The sequence below is a fragment of the Anguilla rostrata genome, chromosome 5 (assembly GCF_018555375.3).
Source record: "Anguilla rostrata isolate EN2019 chromosome 5, ASM1855537v3, whole genome shotgun sequence".
Classification (NCBI taxonomy): Eukaryota; Metazoa; Chordata; class Actinopteri; order Anguilliformes; family Anguillidae; genus Anguilla; species Anguilla rostrata.
Window position 1 is genome coordinate 47,203,165 of NC_057937.1, and position 20,703 is coordinate 47,223,867.

The 20,703-nt window shown below is 40.2% G+C and overlaps 1 protein-coding gene across 2 annotated transcripts in view; it reads left to right on the top strand.

The window, feature by feature from the left end:
- map1aa (microtubule-associated protein 1Aa) overlaps positions 1 to 20,703 on the top strand; it is a 50,183-nt gene that overhangs the window by 15,149 nt on the left and 14,331 nt on the right. Inside the window, exons 1-3 of one of the 2 annotated variants that reach the window (XM_064336690.1) lie at positions 5,507 to 5,645; positions 19,891 to 19,973; positions 20,244 to 20,384. Coding sequence is in view for 1 of the 2 variants with exons in the window: in XM_064336689.1 (XP_064192759.1) it covers positions 19,891 to 19,973; positions 20,244 to 20,384 (224 nt within the window). In the remaining variant the exon portion in view is untranslated. Of the gene's footprint in view, positions 1 to 5,506; positions 5,646 to 19,890; positions 19,974 to 20,243; positions 20,385 to 20,703 lie in introns of those variants that run through there. The other variant, XM_064336689.1, reaches the window with a different exon arrangement.

Genomic DNA, 20,703 nt, shown 5'->3' on the forward strand with positions numbered 1-20,703 from the left:
AGTAAGTAACATATAAGATTGAAAAACATCAAGAAAGAAAACAAGAGAGACATGAGTCTCACTATCCATGTCTCATCTGTTTTTTTGTGAAGTGGCCTCTCTGTTAAACTCTCAGGCCATGTGATGACCATGTCCAAGAGAGGGGGAGGGGGGGTGCTTCAGGACAATCAGGCAACAAAAAAGATCACTGCACATCTCTGGAGAGAACGAGGGAGCAAGAGAGAGAAAAGGAGAGAGGTGGGTTGCTTTAGTTAGCAGACCCTCGGCTGCTGACTCCATTTCTCAGTTAATTAACTGTGTGTAGCACCACAGGGCCGATAGTGATGGAGACAAAACAACAAGGACAAACTGGCCAATGCCTCCACGCAGAAGTACCTCTCGAAAAAATCACATTACCTACGTCCAGCTGAGGCCAGCCGCTACAGGGGCTCCTGCCATTGGACGGATCAGGCGTGACCCTCCCAGCTCCACCCTGCCCAGTGCTGACAAGGAGGTTTCGGGAGCGCAGTGTATGACACAGACAAAGGGAGGCTGACAAGGCAGAGAAATGACTGAAACCCCATAAGGCTCAGAATATCCGAAGCGCACAGATCCCGTTTTTACCGGAGTCCCAGTGGACCTCCCTGAGCGCAAGGTCATATTCCTCATGAATCATGCAGGCATATATACGGCTTGACTGCTGCAAAGAGGTGGACAAAAAGCGCATTTGAAAAACAGGGATTGGACCAATCATGTCTGCATGCATTGTTTCTGTTTTCCAATGTCACAAGGGACACCAACACATCATTTTTTCTATTTTCTTTCAGTGAAATAGCTTTTGCTATTGTGGTTCCACTGGCTCATGCTCAACTCATTTCAGGACATACATGTCCGCTGCGAAACCACATGACAGATCGTTCGCTGCTGTTGCACGGTGCAGATTTTCTCTGGCTCTCTGGCAGTTTATTTTTTATATGGATTTTTGGTGTTCCAGTTCAGTGCCAGCGATCGGTCAAAGTGATTCAACTACACCTTTTGAAACAGACATAAATCATCCTATGCAGGGATCAATTGACTTAATTTAACACTGTTGCCATCTAAAATGAGGGGATAGTTTAGACTTGGCCTGAGAAAAGTTAACTTATTTAGCTAAAGTAGATTCCTATGAGGTATAAGCTATTCATTCCCCTAGGTGCGGCTGCTATCGGTCCACTATATACTAAATTTTGGCACAACATAACACTGGTCTAGTCTTACTAAGAATATTTACGTTTCATCAGATAGAACAGAAATAACAGCAGTTTAAACCTAAAACAAAACAAGTTACTAGAGTACATATAAAATATTCAGTGTTGATGGCTGTGAAGCAGGAGTGGTAAGGCATTGTATGAGATTGTATTTATGGGACTGAATTGTATGAGATTAGCTGTCCTGAGTTACGAAGAATGAAACAACACAGTTAAATATGTATAGAACACGTACACACACACACGTGCACATGCGCACACACAAGCACATGCAGCTTATCTATGCATGCTTGTATAGTGCTAATATAATTCCTGTAGGAAGAGCTGCGTAAAAATCATAAGTGCTGTAGATTATATTTAAAATGGAAGAATAAGACATCAGGTAAACTTCCCAGAACCTCCCAGAGCGGCTTTAGAATGCCGTCAGCCGGGACGGAGGCGTTCCCCGGAACGATGGGGGTGTTTCATGCATTATTGAAGCCCGTTAATAATTGAGTGCAGGTTATTGATCCCGGTCCTTGATAACTCTGCAGTCCACATGCAAGGGCTGTAAATCAGCAAGAGGCGTCTGCAGTCAGCCTCATCCTGCCATTGATCTCTGGGTGGGGTCCTGCAGCACGCGTGTCCTCACACACAAAAGCACACACACGCACAGGTGTGCACGTGCACATACAGTACCCATCACCGCCAGATTGAACAATAGAGACAAGCTTTGATCTGCTGAACAAACACACACAAAAAAAGTGGACAGCTTACAAAATATCTTATTCTTTCAATGTAATTTGTATGCACTTATTTTTTATTTAACCAGCAGGACCCTTGAGATAGAAATCTTTCAGGGAAGACCTGGCCATGACCACAGGCATGTCAAACATGTCAAAACAACACATGAGAACACAATAAAAACATGAAACACTTTTTGTCCATAGACAGAGCTCACACATCCTACTCTCTTGTGGCACCCATGTATCACAGCTGACGACTTAGCTCTGCCTCCCATCCTGCCCGTCCTCTCCTCAGTATTAGCCTGAATTTGATGCGGTGCTGTAATATTGTAGCACCAGAAGGACCTAGTCTCCACAGGAAAGATTTTTAAAAAAAATTTTTTTACTGTTTCCTGGAAGTTTGAGTTGTTGTAGAGTAGCCCTGGGGAGTGAGCCTGTGGTTCAGTTCAGTGGATGGTTTTTTCAAGTGGCGCTCAATTGCTGAATCAAGACTTCAAGGCCTGTCATGTGCCGTTACAGCAAAGTACAGGGGAGTGGCCTGGGTGTGCGGCTGTGGAGCAGGGCAGCATGGGGGGGTCACAGAGGTCAGGGAAGGCGCATGCTGCTGGTAAAAGGACTGTGATTAAGGAACCAATTACACATTGTTCTTCCTTTGCAGAGCAGTAAAGGAGAAGGTGGGATGGAGGGAGGGAGAAAAAGAACGAAGGCAGTGTCGTAAAACCTCAGTGAAACATGAGCCATCCCTCAGGCGCAGTCATGTGACAACAGCCAACTGCTATTCAGATACAACACACAAGTCAGAGGTATAGGGGGGGGGATGAAATAGCTGGGATGATTCTGCAGGGAGAGATATTGCTGTGGCGGGATGGGTGTGGCACTGGAGTCTCTGCACCAAACAGTTGTCTGAGATTTAGACCACATCTCACACAAAGCCATTGAGGACTACAACAACAGCTCCTCCAGATCGACAGACACATGACTTTTTAAATGGAGAGGGGCGGTAATATTGACTCAATTTATACTGCATTGAATCATAATAGTTTCACAATGTCCAAAGCTTTGTATATGGCGTACTGTGCCAATGTCTCTACTTCAAAGAAATGTCTTACTACCTTTTATTGATAGTCAAAAACTCAAAAAAACTTATTTTGTATATTTGCATCTCAAAGTAATCTTAACCATCCTCCTTCATCAAGAAAAAATTAATATGGTGGCCATTTCACATATATCATGTATCCCTAACTATTAATAATTCTTAACAATATTCAAAATAGAAATGTGTTTCACACTGTGTTTTGATTAGCATTAATTAGCATTAATGCAAACAATGAAATGCATGTGAATCATTAAGATGTAAATGTGCTGTAGTTGTGTATTCATTTTTGACTGCTTACATAACCATTACAGTACCCTGTTTTCCCAGACTGTGGACCTACTTTTCTGCAAGTGAAAAAACATTAGAATATTATGCATCTATCCAAATGAAAACACAGACTGCATAACTCTGATAATCCTATGTCTGACATGGCTTTGTGATGGGGGTTCAAATTTAGAATGTTCATTTTGCCACAACTCAAGTGATTATATACCACCACCCCCATCCTTCCATCCATCTATCCATTCTCTCTCTCTCTCTCTCTCTCTCTCTCTTTATCGATGGTGTCTGGTTGCTATTTCTGTTTGATCAGTCCCACCCCTCAGCTGCTGGGATAGGAACAGCTGTTCCAGAAAGTGCCCCACCACAATCTGGCCACACCTAACAACCCTATCCCTACCCAGAGCCCAGTCTGTAATTCCCCTGATCGGAAGCCTAGCACGTGCTTCCAGTGTGCTCTCGGTCTGGATAAAAATAGATGAGATTAATATTTTGATTGTTGCTGACTTACTACTAGAGTATTGAGTTTTCTATGGTCCAAGGACTAGTATAAAGTTCCAAAGCTATGGTATTGTGGACAGTGTCGCTAAAATTATGAATGACAACAGTTGTGTGAAGGGAGAATTACAGCGGAGGAGACACAAAGCTGTCAATCAGAACAGTAGAACTGATCTGAGGAGTGAAGGCTGGCTGAAGACAGCACTTCACACCTTAACTTTCCCTTGATTGGTCATTATCACATTGGGGTTATTTTACTAATTTAACTGAATCAATTTCCAGTCATGCCACAATGTTACGTTATTGCAGATAGTGGAGGGCTATCCAATATCATGCGTCAAACCCATTTGTCGGCAGACAGATTAAAGTTTTGAATTCATTTTAGTCAGTCAGTGTGCTCTTCCTGGAGCACTATGCTGGCAGGGATATGAGCTCATCTTTGAAAGATCCATTTTGGCTTCAGTTCTAAATCACATCAACATGGGAATTGCTATATTTTTAGACTTTGAACCCTAACAACAATAATACTGTAAAGCACGCAAACTCAGAACGTGGTATATGTAATCTGAATATTTATTTGTTCTACTTCTACCATACCGAGTTTCTGCAATTTTAGATTTATCTAACACTTTAATGGTATCTCCTCTAATTTGTTGTGTGGACTTCAAAGGCTATTTAAAAATGCTTAAAAAGATCCCATGAAATAGGCTATGCAAATAAGGTTTAGCAATAGGCAGTGGCAATATGAGTACAAAAAAGGTACCACACTCTTCTCAGTGGTGAAGGCTGTAATGTGACCAAGCTTGAAGCCCTTAAGTTCGGGTTTGAGTCAGCTAGTACTGTTGCTTTTTTATTTTTAGCTTGGTTTCAGTGGTGGAATGAAACCATTTAACTCAATAACAGTGCAATAACAGTTGTAAACGTGTGAAAAATCTTTGTAGATGATAATTTTTTGTTAATTGTTCATTACTGCTTGGACTGGAGCTATATTTTGCTACAGTATGTGCATGCACATTATAGTTAATTGAGGGACCAGAGACTTTAACAGAACACTTTTAAAACAATTCATAAAATGGCTTGCTCTCATGCCTCACTCCACTCACTCTGCAACTCATCATCAATTTTTGATGCCTCTTCAACTCTTTGAAGCTAGTCTCGAGTTTGCAATGCAGTTTGAACAGTAAGAGACACAGACACAGATACACACACACACGACTTGTCCTTTGTCCCTGTTCATCAACAGTTGCAGAACTGAGTGACCAGTACCATAGCCAATGTATAATATTCGTCTATGATGTATGGTAAATGTAATTTACACTTGGATAAGGCCTTTAGACTGAATCAATAAAGTAATTTAATGACGCGTATGGTGCCCCTGTTTACCTTATTGTAGCCTACCTTATAGATCAGGGTGAATTGGATCTTTGTTCCGTCTGCGAGTTATATTTGGAGCTTATATTCCTACATGATTTTCTTTCAATGTCGCAACATGTCTCTGAATGACAAGTAGGTTAAAACGTAGGCTTATTACTACGTAAGAAAATTAGGCTTTCTTCGGCAAGGGAGGGGTTAACAGTGCCTTTGCGAGTAGTCCAGCGGCCCCTCCCTGGACCGCCACCGGAGCTCGTTCGGCTTGCGATTGCTGACGGTGTTACTGCATCCCTTAAGCTACACGACGCTCGCTACATCCGTATCTACCGATCAACCCACCCGACCCCTCCCTCTCTCCGACCACCGAACGCACACAAGAACAGCTCAGCGTTTGTTCACTCTCCGGCAGCGAGACACACGGTGTATACACACAGCCTTGCATCAGCAACGGTACGTAAACGTGTGTGAAATATATTTTACCAGTGTCCTAACGGCTACGTGCTCATCGGCATAGTGCATTTATAAACTGTCTTTGAAATTATGTGCATCATTTATTCTGACACATCGTGCGCTACCACTAATGTATCGGATTGATATCGAGTCGTCAGGTTGTCGGAAATCGCCTGGAAGCGTCATTTGTCTACTCGTTGCCTGTGTGCTATTTTGTTTCCCTCTTTCGTTCGTGAGGCTACACTACATAACCATTTATGACACCTTTGTAGAAAAGCAAGGTTTCGTTGTCATTTTATATTGTGTTGGAAAGGCAATGTGATTTTGAGTAGTCTAGGGTTTAAGATTCAAGATCCAGTGGACGTTGTGAGTGGGAAGGATACACAGATGCATAGGTTGAAGCCTGACCAGGGAGCATAGACTTGTTTCTTCAATATGCATTAAGGCTATAACTACCAGGACTATGACAAGGTGGGCTAAAGAGCGTGCTGGCGTTGAGTTTGCCCGTCATTTCGCCTTTTCTGCCAACATAACGTGATTTGTCTGATGTGATGCTAAATAACGCGAAGTCTTTTGGATTTGAACGTCTAGTAACGCATTAGCTAGCCCCGAAATATGAAAACCGGCTGCTTATGTGTGTCTTTGGCCGACATTCGTTTTATACCAAATATAAAAGGAATGTCTATCTTGAATCCTACCATGTCTACCTATCGCACGTTGGCTGTGGTGGTCTTGATTTTCGTGCGAAATAAAAACCCGCCCCCTGTTCGATGTACGTGCGCGATTTTAGTGAGTAGGCTATATACGTTTATGTAAATTACACATTGTCTTAAAAACTGCTACAAATCTGGCGATGGGAAGTTTGATGATTGAGATTATGAGAATGTTACCTAAATATGTTCTAAATTTGAGAATTCTTCTAGATGGAAAGAGGGATGTTTGGACATACCCGCTCATGAAATGGGAAATTATAGTAGCCTAAATTTACATTACGAGTTGCGTGAAGACATGGATTTATACATGGCCTTGAACGTAAGGTTGGATAAACGGGCACATGCGAGCGCGTCTACATATGTGTACTACAATTTCCAATTTGGTATCATTTATCTGTTCTTCCAATTCATGTGTATAATGGACAAGCCGTTCAGAAATGTGAATTGCGCTCACAGATGAGACATGAGCTCGTCTTTGAGTGCTCCACTTTAGCTTCAATCCTAAATCTTTAGCTTCAACCATAAATCTCCATCTACCCTCTATTTCTCTGAAAAAAAAAAAAGTTTTCATGATGGGGGATTATGTATTTCTATACAATCCCATTTGGATAAAAAAAACCCTCCCTGCATCTTACTTTTGATTGCCAAATAATTCTGTGACTTATATAAAAACTAAGTTAATGTTTAGTTGTGCTAGTATTGTTTCAGTACTGTGGCAAATGGTCTATTGTGGGAACGTGTTAGATTCATAGTTTGTACGCGCCTCTGTGAATTTATACCGGGGTGGCTCTCTCCACCGTCAGAAGCTGGCCACACTCAGTGCTTGCCATTTTCTTGATTTTTCAAACTAACGGGAAAAAGATCAGTCTACAGAGAGAACCGACAGCTTCATATTACCCATCTCTCATTACGAAGCATCGCATAATGACATATATTTATTGGTATGAATAATACTGAAGGTGCAAACAAACAAAAGCACATTTATGAAAATATAATATTAAATAAATATCATGAGTTCTTGTCATATTCATAAGTATATCTTCGCTTCAATTATCACCATCCTGCTAGAAACAAACAGGTATTTACTTTTTCTAGGGCCTTGTGTTTTACCTTTAACGGCCTGAAGGCCTGATCGTTATGAATGAAGTTTAGCCTAATTCAGGGAAAAACAAATGTTTCAATTGAAATACAAAAAAAAAATTTCTTCAGTTTGTTACACCCAGATTTTTTTAGATTTTTAAATAATAATAATCACCATCATCATCATAATCATTATTATTATTACTATTACTAATGTGAGACTCTTATGAGTAAAAATAAGAGTGTTCTATCAGTGGTCAAAATTTCATAGTTTTGATAAAATTAGAAGCTGTATTGTGATTGGATGAAGATAGTCCACGCAATGTGCTTTCATGGTGTTACTCTGTCCTCATTGTGTGTATTTGTGTCTCAGTTCAACTAGAGAAGGGGTGTATTAATATGAATAATGAAGTACACATCTTGTAGAGCTGTGTGGAAGTTTCACCCCTGTTGTTACTGACTGGCCAGTTATGGTGATGTGGCTACAGTGTGCATCTGGGCTGGACAGCAGCAGCTACATCAGGACCAACAGGGTGATGAGAAGGGTTATGAAGAGCTCCCTTTGTGAACCTCTGTTCCACTGCATTAGCATATAATTTCCTGAATCACAGGTTTGCTTTCAGTCTTGAGTAGGTGTTAGAAATGTGTGTAGTTTCACCAGAGAGATGACTAATGTGTCACAGCCCATTGGTCCGTACTTGCTGGGTAATTGGGAGGCTTATCCTTTGGTCTAAAACATGTGCATGTTCCAGATTATCAGGGGAAGCGAGTACCAGGTGAAAGCCACAATTATCTTAATGCTATTGCTATGTATTTAAATGCTGAGTCATTCAGTCTGTCAATCAGTACTATAAATGGGTATAAATTAAAAACACAATACTGTTTATTTTGGATCTCAACTTAACTAGGAAGTTAACCTGGACAAGGGTCTTGGACACAAACAAATAAACAAACAATAATGACTGGCCTAAAATAATGAAATAGGACATATTCTCACAGAAAATGAATTGAAATATATTAAATCAACTCAGTCCTCAATCTGTATGGCCATGCCTGTTAAACGACTGCTGTTCTTGTCTTGATGCTGCCATTCAGGACAGCAGTGCTGTTTCTGCTGTTCTCGTAGTTAAACATTGTGTTGTGCGGTATTTAGTGGTGTTGTTGGTACTGTAATTCCAAGTTAGATGAACTTTTGGTTCCTAGAGATTTACTGTATCAATTGTCCAGTCTTCTAGTCAAAATGTCTGACTAGACAGAAGAAGAAACTGGCTCACTTAACTACTTTCTGATTTGTGTTAATCATTACTTAATCTAACAATTTTAATAACAATTTTTACATTTTAAAGGTTAGGGGTTCTGCTTGACAAAAAGTAGTTGCAGTTTGTTTTTACATTTCATGTCCATTTAAAACAGGATACAAATTGGAAGCACTAAACAATGAGACCGGAAGTGATTATTATTTGGTCGCACACTGAATAATGCTTTTTATGTATTATAGTGCAGAGTTCATTTGGTAGTGTTGCCCGAGGGTTATTTTTTTAAATTGACCTTCTGGTAGTTAGTCTCTGAGCCACACGTGTAGACATCAGGCAAACCCAAACTTAGCTGTTTGATACAGTAAGGAGATGGCATAGTTTAGAGTAACTCATTAGAGGATAGCTTTAATGGATAGCTCACTGCCTGTAGTCTTGTATGAATTCAGTCTTAGTGTATGCTTGTGATTGGCCCATGTGTTGTGATGGTTTTTGTGTGCAATGAGAGATATTTTACATATGTACAGAAGGTTCTGATGACCTGCCAGCTTTACAGTGGCTGATATATGGGCATTCACAGGTTTGTGGTTTAAAGCAAAACTAGTTTTTTCCTCTTCATGTAGATATCTTCCTGTCATAGTCAGTTTAAATGGTAGCTAAAACTAGACCAGGTTAAAACCTAGTATATGGCTGGACTGAACCGGCCCGACATCACAGACATGTGCGGTGTAACTTCATCAGTCAGTCAGTCAGTCAGTCACAGACATTTGCGTTTGTAGGGCTGGCCCTGCTGTTGCGGTCCAGCCAAAAACGACATGTCATGTAACTCAAAAGCAGCATGGACAGCTGCATTGTGAACTGTGATTTTCGTCTGTTCAGATTTCTTTCAGCACACAGGTGCCCAGGGCAATTAGGCTTAAATGGACTCATTTCCACTAGCAGGTGGCCCAAACGGGTTTTGGAAAACAGGGCTGCTCACAGACTTCAATGGTATAAAGGAATGAGTGCAGGAGGCTGTGGCATATGATGTCATAGCCCTCCTGCAGTAGACTTTATTCTAGAAAGTAAGACCTGTTCGTCTGGGGTTGCTCTAAGCCAAGTGAAAAGCACATATTTCGGCTTGCGTTATGGTAACTGATGTAGCTTTCCCTCTGTCTTTTTTTGTTAATACCTCTGCGTATTATCCCAGTGTTTGCTGAGTGAGCTCGAGTTCACCTTCGCTATTTCCACCCCCCCTCCCCTTCCCCATCGCCACTACCTCTGCCTCTTTCTCTCTCAGTCCCTCCCTCTCTCTATCTCCCACACATTTTCTTTCCATTTTCCTGCCTCTGCATTACATTTTTTCTCTCTGATATTTCTAATATTCTGACCTGTAAGAGTTCAGTTCTGGTGATCTCTGACTCAAGAAATGGGCTGTTATGACTGTTTTGCGACAGTGGATCCAGTTTTATTTGCATCAAATGATTACTGCCATCACTGTGTTTTAAGAACCTGTTTTGATTATACTATTGGCCTACTGTTACTCTCAGGGGGAAAGCTTGTATTATACTAATGTAGGTGGTTAGCCTCATACAGCAAACTCCTCCATTTTCTTTTCCATGATATGACTCAGGACTCAGTACTAGCTTACATTGCCTGTTTGTATGTGTGTGTGTGTGTGTGTGTGTGTGTGTGTGTGTGTGTGTTTGTGTGTGCTCGCGTGCATGGCTGTGTGTGTGTCTGTGTTTCTGTGTGCGTGTGTGTGTCTGTGTGGGTGTGCATGGTTGTCTGTCTGTGTGTGTGTCTGTGTGTGTGTGTGGTCTTGCTTGCTTGCACACGCATATTTTCAAGTGGGATGCACACCACTGATTTTTCAGTACAGTAGAGTCCGGGCAGTATGCCATTAAAGGAGACGGGGGTCACATATAGATCCACATATGTGATGACTTTGTGTTCTGTCCAGAAGTGAAAGTGTTTTGATTCTTTATGTCACAACAAATTAACTTCCAAAAATAGGTGTACTTGCATGTTTTGTCTTTTTAGATTGCTATATTGTGCTGGGTATTAACTTGTAACCTTTACAGTTTAATTACTTGAGTAAAGCCCGACATGTTTTCCAGCACATCCTTGCATATTTTAAGGAGTTGTTTGATGTAAGCCAATGTTGCCTAGCAGCCGAGTGCCTTCCCAGGCCTGACCGCTGGCAGCTCTCGATTCCACTTTCATCTTTTGCTAAATCCTTTCTGCATTTTACACTTTATTTTACAAATACTTGTAAAGCCTTCACTTGTGTGGACATATGCACGTATAAAGTGATTGAAGTCTAAATTATTTTCCTTTCTAATGTGCTTCCATTGTCCTTTTTGACCTTTAAAATGAAAGGCCATTCGCCCGATTTAATCTTTCTTTGTTATGAAAATGACGTGATATGCAACTGCAAAAAAGTACGAATGAATGAAAATGGTTTTTTCCCATTTGCATATTCCGTTTAATTTAGCTATTGTAGTCACCTTTCCAGTCCGCAGAGGGAAAGAGAATGTAGCACAGTGACGTTTCTCTCTGAGTTCATAAAGCCTTTCTCCACACATTCTGAGTGGAGGTTTTTTTTCCTGTTTGGGTCAAATGTCATGTAACATTTTCTGTTTGCATAAATACCTTAGAGTGAAGAATATAAAATTTATCACAATGTAATGTTCCTCCCAAGATCATGATTTCATTCAAGTCATTATAATGCCTTGACCTGTGACCTAATGTCTTCTGAAGTATGAGATGCTGATGAATGAGGTGTCAGTGGTAATTGATCAAGTGCCAACAGCAGCATTTCAATAATTACATAGAATCAAGGACCCCCATCTATGTACATGAGCTGACTGGTCCTCTGGGAATACAAAACAGAGTTAAGGCTTTGCCCATTTGAAGCTGTGAAGCTGTGTTTGCTTTGTTCAAATATGCAGTGCAGGGAGAGCTATGGAGAATTGATTAGGGAGAAATATTGCTGGGCCAGATCATGAGTTTGTCAATCAAATCAAGCTTTGTAACGAAATATTAAGTTGTGTGAAATGGCAACTCATAAAACTTAAGCTATCAACTACTGTACTAATGCACTAGATACTCATGGTATCTAATATACACATAATGACTTGCAACTCCATGGTCATAGCTTCCATTCTCAGATGGAGCATAGCCCTGTACCTTTGAGCTAGGTTCTTAACATGAATTGCTTCCATAAAATTCTTGTTGTATAAATGGATTATATGTAAAAAAAGAATATAATCTGTATAAGTGGCTCTGCATAAGAGTACCTGCTGAATGCCTAAAATGTATAAATAAGTAACATACTAGACTTTAGTAGACTAAGCAGATGCTTGGCATGTTTACCAGCTACATTATCCAGTCACATTTGGTGTGTAAACCCAGCAGTAAACCCATGTCTGCCCTTGTCAACTTCAAAGTGATGTGCTTTTGTCCGACAAGGCCAAGAGGAGCTGGGACTTCTCCAGTGAGGGCATGAGGAAGCCCTGCCATGTTAGCTGGGATTGGACCTTCCTCTCCTCCTCTTTCTGTGAGAGACCGGGGATGTAGCCGGTTTTTTTTCCGGCCACCAAGCCACAGAAGACCTATATGGAAGCTTTCTGTGCCAAGTGCTCTGATCTCACAGTCGGCACCTGGCGCGACTCTGGGGGCGGGGGGGGGTTGCAGCGTGATGCCACGGAGAGGAGCCAAAGGGGAGGAAAGCCCTCCACCAGGAGAGGATGGCGTGGCAGATAACCCCTGCATTTCCCGTGCCTGGTTAGCTAATGCGGTGTATTGTGGTTCTTTCTGGTTTTCTCTCATTCCACACCTCAATTCCTCACTTTTACCAATGACTGCTCAGTCCCATGGTACTGCCTGGCATTATGTATTTATTATTTATCTGGAGGTGGGGGTCTGGGGGGCAATGGATGGTGGTTGTTTTGCCAACTACAATGTCCAGAGTTTCTGTTCAACAGTGTGATGGGTTTGTTGCACAAAATGGCTCCCTCTTCGGCTTCCCTGACAGGGAGTGTATGTGAATGAGAACCGGCTTGCTCTCTCAATCTGTCATGCCTCAGTGGCCTCAAGCCGTCTCCTCCGCTGCTTGGTGTTCCTCAAAGGAGCAGGAAGAAACTTGAAACGTGAAAGTGTTGGAGATTTGTGACCACTTCTCTGAGCATAGACAGGGTTTAGTTGGACAGAGAGAGTGAACGAGGCTGATCTTAATGTTGCACCTGTCTGCTGTCTACATCTCAGTTTTTCTGGTTTATTTGTATTGGTGTTAACTGTAGTTCCCATGCTACCTTATCTGAAGCTGGCTTTTATTTTTTTATAAATATATTTTGAAATGTCATCTGCTTCTTTCCATGGGGAAAAAAGGTTTTTTTTTTTTTTGGAACTACCACTTATTTGTATTATGAAAAAGCTTACGTAAGCTTAATTTGCAATGGCAATTTGATCCTTAAACTTTTTATGTTTATTAATTTGCATGATTTGTTCTTGAAAGGAGTGGTACTTGATTGGCCATTTATGGTAGACTGTGGAAATGGTTTGGGGTAGCAGCAGGATGCAGCCATACCTTCATCCAGGTTTTAGACTGAGGGTCAGTGAAAAGACTGAAATTAAAAATTGCAAAATTTAACAAGATTAAAGATTGAAGCTTCCAGCACTGGGCAAATCACATGAATTGGATACCAGGCATCCTGAAAAGGTGCTGAAAGCAAGGCAAAGAAAAGTAGAGAGAAAAAAATGCAAGAACAGGAGAGAATAGAAAAATAAGGATGAGGATTAAATGAAGGATTAACAAAGTCTTGCTGATGTAACTTTGTGCCCAGGGACATTTCTAAAGGATTTTGGTTAAATGCATCATGGAAAACCTTTTTAAGGAGCAACCGAGCAAGTGCACTGCCTAGGGTCCCCACCACTAGAGGGCCCAATGAAAAGCTATTTTTGTTGTCATAAAATTCACTCTCAGAAGTGGCAAAGTTTCATAAATAAATAAAAAAAATCCAAATTCCCTTTGAAGGGAAAAGGCCAAATGCTGACGTTGTGGGCTCCACAAAACTAGCCATGGCATCATACATAATTCAAACACTTGAAAGAAAGGGAAAAAAGGGAGATGAAAGGAAATAAAGAGACACTGTAAAAATATTTTCAGTACTGTCCAGGGTCCTGAAATGAAATCTTCCATTCTCCCATTATAATATGATTTCCAGTTGTGTGTAGTCATAATAGAAAGAGAATTTTAAATTATTGCTAACATTGAATGGTCGTTCTTATTTAATCTATCCTTAAAACCTTTAAACTGTCCTTTACCTTATATATTTATAAATCTGTAAAATATTGTGAGCAACACAGCAACAGATCCCCCACCCCCATAGTTACATTATGATATATAATCGTATGTATAATCATATGCATTTCAAGTTTATGTAAAAAAAAAACTTAAAATCTATCACTGTAGCCCTTGGTGGTGAAGAAATATTGAATAACTAATAATCTAATTATGAATGTTAAAAACATATTATTGCAACACAGATAAATACATAAATCAGTTATGGTCATTTAAACTAATCACCAGCATCAATTTGCCTGACCTTGCGTAGATTTTGAACCAGACTGACCATGTGCGAAGCTTTTCGTAGATTTGCGGTTGTTCTCCTTCAAATGGGTTTTACAAGAAACCTTCTAAAATGTAAAGCAGTGAACAAATATGTTTAGACAGCAATATAATGGGGCACAGTCTAAGTAGGGGACTTTGCATCCTCTGTGTGATCATTTCTTTTGGTTCAATTGTTTTTGTCGGCACATTAGAGCCAGGGAAATGAATGAAGCACCGGCTGTGCATGCTGCTTTTCTGAGCGTTTGATAAACAAGCCCTGGAGAAGGGTGAAACCTTCTCACCCAACATTTACTACCCAGCGTGTAGGCAAATTCACCCTTTTGGGTGTGTTTTTAAAAACGTGCTGCCAAAATGCAGCACGCACCCAGTGTTGTCAGGGGATTTAAATGGTCGTGTTTAAAAGGATCCACTGTTGTACGCAATTTGCATTTGTGGTTTGTACTCAGCTGCTTGTTTGATTACATTGATTAAGTTTGTGAAGAGATCCACTGTTTTAGTGACAAAGACACTTAACATAAACTGCAGTGGTGTTGCCAGCTGCAAGCTGGGCATTGGGAAGGGTAGCGGTTCTCAGTTTCCTCCTGGCACTGTTGTATGTGAGGAGGGTATTTGAGGTAAGGTGAGTAGGCAGAAATCTGTAAGGCATGTTATAAAAAAAAAATCTGTTATAAAAAAGGAAAAACTTCAGTAAAACTTGTTGGTCATATGTAGGTGCTGTCAAGCATACTGCAGAATATGTACTACAAAGTATGCAGATCTCCCATATGTTCTACAAAAATTGGTTAGATTTAATGTTCACCATTGTCTCATCACGCTGACATGAACTTTGACCTAATTTGCATATTGAGTCAGTGACACAATGTATGTAAAAAAAAGTCAGAATCTCTCATTCACCTAAATTACTCATCAAGAATGTCTATCTAAGTTAATCATTAAGTATTTTTTTAATTTGATGTTTGAAATTAAAGATTTTTTATTTGATGGTGCTGTTTTTGTCAGAATATTAACAATTTAACAAAAATAAGTTTAACAAGTCTCAACTCCACTCTGGAATAAGCTTTCTGCACTGTTGGCATGAATTCATTTAACTGACAATTAAATGCAATGCTTCATCACAGTCACAATTTGCCGAGCTAAGCAAAAGCAAATAAAATGTGTTTCAACTGGATAAGGCAACACATTTATTTGTATACCAATGACCGTAAAAAGATGAACTCAGATGTTGTTCAGGCCATGGACAAATTAATCCAGGCCATAGACCTGAAGTATGTAGGCCAGCATGTACTGTCATGTTGTATGTACTGTATCTGTACTGTATGTGTCGTTTTGTGTTGACTGTGTTTATTTTACATACTCTTGCTGACGCCTCTTGGTCAGGTCACCATTGTAAATGAGAATTGGTTCTCAACTGATTTTATAAATAAAGGTTAAATAAAGGTCAAATAAAAATAAATAAAAAGCACTGAGGAAGCTAAATGTTTCTGTCAATTTAAAGTTGAATCCTATGTGCAAATGGACTGTCTGAATGGTGATCTGTCTGAAGCAGTGGTCAGGACACAGTCATGCACCCAGGAGATGCTGCTTGGAGGGACAGTGGGACAGGGGCCTGGATGCCGAGCACTTAGCCCACGAAGACCTGCTGTACAGGACAATAAGTGATCAGTATGAGAGTGTTTTTGCCCAGCAGAGCTTTTCCTATGGAGGCTTGAGTGAATTTTGATTATGAATGAAAACAATGCTTGATGGATGGCCATTCTCTTTCACTGGCTTTATAATCAGATTGACCAGCACTAATTTTACTGCATGTTAACGAAAGTTACTGTGAGTGACACTGATGCTTGGTATTGAAGAAGGAAGTTACTGAGGATTGCCTAATTATTAGAATATAGAATTGTTCCTCCTGTTTGCAGAATTTTCCTACATGAATCTCACATAGTGAATATGTTTTGAAATGTGGGAGTCAAGTCAAGATACTCAGGCTTCGGGTTCATTGTGGGAGGTTGGTAGCTTTAAAATAGCAGTGGTGCTGGTATTGCTTGTGCATTGTTGCTCTCGTTTTGTCCCTGTTATATGCCAGCATTTAACCCTTAAAATCTCTTTGTAATTAACTTGTATGTAAAGTGCAGCCTGAATCTGATTCAGACCCAGTGCAGGCCGAGCCAAAGTCAAAATCATGCATTTCCTTCCTGGTCACGATGGGGAGGAGTGAAGACCCTTCAGGACTGAATGGGATGTTTTCGGTTGCATTGTAAAGGGGCTGTTTGAATGCTTTGTGCATAGTCCCTGTGGAAATGACACTCAATGTCACGGTAGGGCTTACTGCAGAGATGAGCCACCTGTGCAGTTTTCTGTCCTTAAGGAAGCACAGCCAGAGGTCACCATGACAGGGCGTTTCCCCGTCACAGGCAACCAAACTTGCGTCCTTTTGAAATGCTGCACAGACAGTTACACTAAAGTGTGAAATGGATGTCAGTCTGAAAATGAACAATTCATATGAATGCACATAGGTTATGAAAGGCTTTATGGGTAAAAAGTGACCCATTTAACATAGGGCATTGTTTAAGTGACACACATCTCGGTCTCGTAGAATAAAATGATTACTTCCAGTCTATTTAATTGCTCAGCAGTGCAAGAAAATATGTCTCTAGTCTGTTGCACTGTATGTCCATTATTGGAAGGAAAACATATATGCCAACTGATCTACTCCGTTGTGTGCAACTTTTGTTTACTTCCTGCCACAGTATAGTAACTCTTTATTGAACGTATTTCAATTTTAGTTTTTTTATTCAGTTTTTATCCCAGATTTCTGTTCTCCCTGTTTGATATCCCAGTCATTGCTAGAGACAAGTATACTACATGCACAGATGGTGCAGGCAGACTGCAGTCACCCGTCTGACCAGAGGAATTGATGTTGTGCAATGAGACAGTCCTACTGACTGAATCCCTCCCAGCCACCGTGAGCGTTAGCATGGTGACTGCACCAAAAATAGTGGATTAGCAGTACAAGCCACCCAACATACCCAACTTCTGTTTTTTTTTTTTCTTTTTTTTTTGTACATTTTGTAACAAATGTCTTACATGTATCCTTTTTCCAGCAGATGAAATTGTTTAGAAATGTCACAATAATGATCAACATGGTGCAGCCCTTTGATGCATACGATTGCCCTTATTGACGTGTTATCAGGCTAAAGAGTGCTCTGTTATTAACCCTCAGACAGATTTGAACTCCCCCAAAGCATGTGTAAATCCCCTCTTCTGGTCTGCAATCTTCTGTCATGCATTTCTTAGAATCCCAACACCCGGCAGTCTGTAGAGAAAACAGCCCGCTCATTGCTCTGATTTTTGTTGTTAAATGTTCCCTTTATGCATCTAGTGCTAAATATAGTTTATCTGATTAAGCACATGAGCACTGCTGCCTTGTAGTTCTCTCTCCGTACAACACTGTGCTTTTTTTTTTTTTTTTTCCCTGAGTCCGGGAACGATTTTTTTCCCTACCGCACAGAAATGCTGCAATGCGTCTCACAGCACCAAGACTGGGTCAATGTAATGGTGCTGGCAATAACCGCCCGCCAACTATCCCCATGGCAACAGCCAATAGGAGAGCATCGTTCTCTTACTGGAGGAGTACAATATTGTTGTGACAGCACCACACAGAGGTGACTGTGCTGGTGCGATTAGCTAATAAGGTTTCTCTCTGACTGCAAAAGATTTAAAAACACACAGACCGAAAAAGGGGGGAGCAGACCCACCCTCAGTTGGAGTGTTATGTGATAATCAGACACGCACTGTCACGTGTTGTTTCAGATCTGCCTCGCGAGACAGCTGGAGATTAGCAAAAGCTCTCGGTTTGCTTGATATATTTGCCTCTTAAATTCACCATGCAGGAGATCACTTGAATGTTTTATTGGAGGGGCACATATGCAGAGCTAAGCAGTAATGAGTATCATTTCATAAATAAGGGACATGTAACTTATTCATAGTCTTCACAGTATCAAGGTTCACTCAGTCAGCTTGCACTGAAAAGCCAAATAATTATTTCCTTAAAATATTTCGCACTTGAAAAGCCCCCATTTGAGACTGATGTAGTCCTGACACTTCCACAGTGGAAATAGTCCATATGTTCTGTGTTTTTCCACAGTTTCAGTTCATAATCATACCTTATGCCAGCATAAAAGGAGAGCTTTCCTCACATTGTCAGCAGTTTAATACTCTCAGTTCCAAGCTAATATAAGTAAATATTGAACCATAATGAATGATACTGTATTTTAATAGCTCAGAGCCATTCCAGAAATCTGTTAGGCAAACAAACACACATTTTTTTCTTTTTCATTATGATTCATATCATAATGGATTATGCAGCAGATTTATGCCATTTTGATCATCGCCTGTTAGTCGGTGTGCTGAGTTCGACCAATCACAGCTCTGTACTCACGCATGTTCCACTGAGGATTAGTCCTGAAGCAGAACATGACTGCACCGAACCCTTCAATGATTTTGGAAGCTGAATTCAGGTGGAATACAATTATATTACTTTATTATCCCTTGCATAAATTATTCAAAATGGAACTGAAATTTAAAGCAGTCCCAGTTGTCTTCTGTGAGGACTGCTTCTGTAATAAGCTAGCCCATCTTTAAAATTGCCTATTTCTTACTATACACCCATAATGTGCCTGGTTTAACTATTCTTTTATAGAATTCATATTTGTTCGATGCTACCGCTTGACCTTTTGTAATATAAATCATTGTTCTCTATCTATCATACAAAATGAATCCCATATTCTGTTGAGTCATTTCATGTTATTTCAGTTATTTCATGGTCGCTGATTGTCTGAATATGAATGTAGTTAATCTGTCTGAGCTAAAAGGAGGTCAGGAAATGTCAATACCTACCTTTTATACCACTGTACACTGTTAAACTAAGATAACCTGTGTGCTAGGTCTGCACTCGAACGATTATATAAACATGCTTTTATAGTTCATTTCAGCATTGGAACTATGAAACACACATTTCTACCTTCAAGCCAGCATCATTGATGAGTGTAACCTCTGTAATTAACTTGGACCTTTACTTTTATACAGCATTGGGGGGGGGGGCAGTCAGTTCAGCTTCAGTATTGTAGTAGTGGGCATCATTTCCGATACAAACATCTTCTTTAGGGGAAATAAATAGCTTTAGCAACACTCATTTCATTTGCTTGTATTTAATTAATTTGCTATTTGTAGTTGTTATGTTTGATTAGATAATTTTATAATTTTAATTCGGGTTTGCTCCTGTCCCACACCACAGCCAGCACTGATTGTTGGCCTGATTACTATTTCATCTTCACTTCTACATATTGAACCTCCATCTACGCTCTGTAGTATGTGCACCAATAAACCTCTGAATTTCAAAGTACACTTAAAAGAGTTTCTTTGGAGACTGCACAGTGCCCACTCAGATTCCAGATGCCTCTAATATGGATAGCATTCTATAAATTATTGCTGAATTTGGCACAATGTTAATTGTTTGAACAATGATGGATCACATGTATGTGAAAAGATATATGGCATTTTTGCTTATGTCTCATTTTCTTTGTCTTTTGCAGGACAGAGAATTCTGCAATACAAAAGTGAAGTTCTTGACACTGTTGTTTTAGTAAATCCATTAGGAGATACAGTTGCCTCAGAGGTACGGTTCATTCATGGCTGACCACTAGTAATAACTGTTGCAATATTACACTAATATTAGTGATGTATTACCAACATAAGTGAAGAAGTTCATTTCTCTTTGAAATGTCATGTCAACATTTTTTGTAAATGTGTCCTTGTTGGTGTTGAATAGCATGCAAAAATACTGCATGTCCACATAATTCATACGGAACTGATAAATATTTGACATCTGAAGGGAATTATACATTGTCAGATTCACACTGATAATTCTTAATTTGTCTCCAACTAGATTAAGTCGGCGATCACTGACCCTGCAGCACACAAGCTGCTGGTTCTAAGTGGCCAGAGCTCAGACCAGGGCACTGATCTGATTCTGCAAAGTGGGCTGTTCACCTTCAAAAACTTCTCAGACATCTTTGCTGATCCTGGGGTAAGAAAGATTTTCAGCATATTCATTGTTGTGGTCAAAGAACCTAATAATGTAAATAATCACATATGCTAGTGGATCTTGCCTTGAGGATACCACATGCTGTGACTGTCTTGATTGATTTGATTTATGGACAATGGCGATGTGAATTTTGCCTTTAGCCTGGAGTACACTTGAAATGAATATTGCGAAGGCCAACCACAATGTTAAATGTAAATTAAAAAGTTGTACATCCAAGTTTATGCAGAGCTATTGGAATGGTTTTAGATCATTTGACAGGTACTTTATCTAATCTGGACTGTCACACATAGGTAACCTTGGG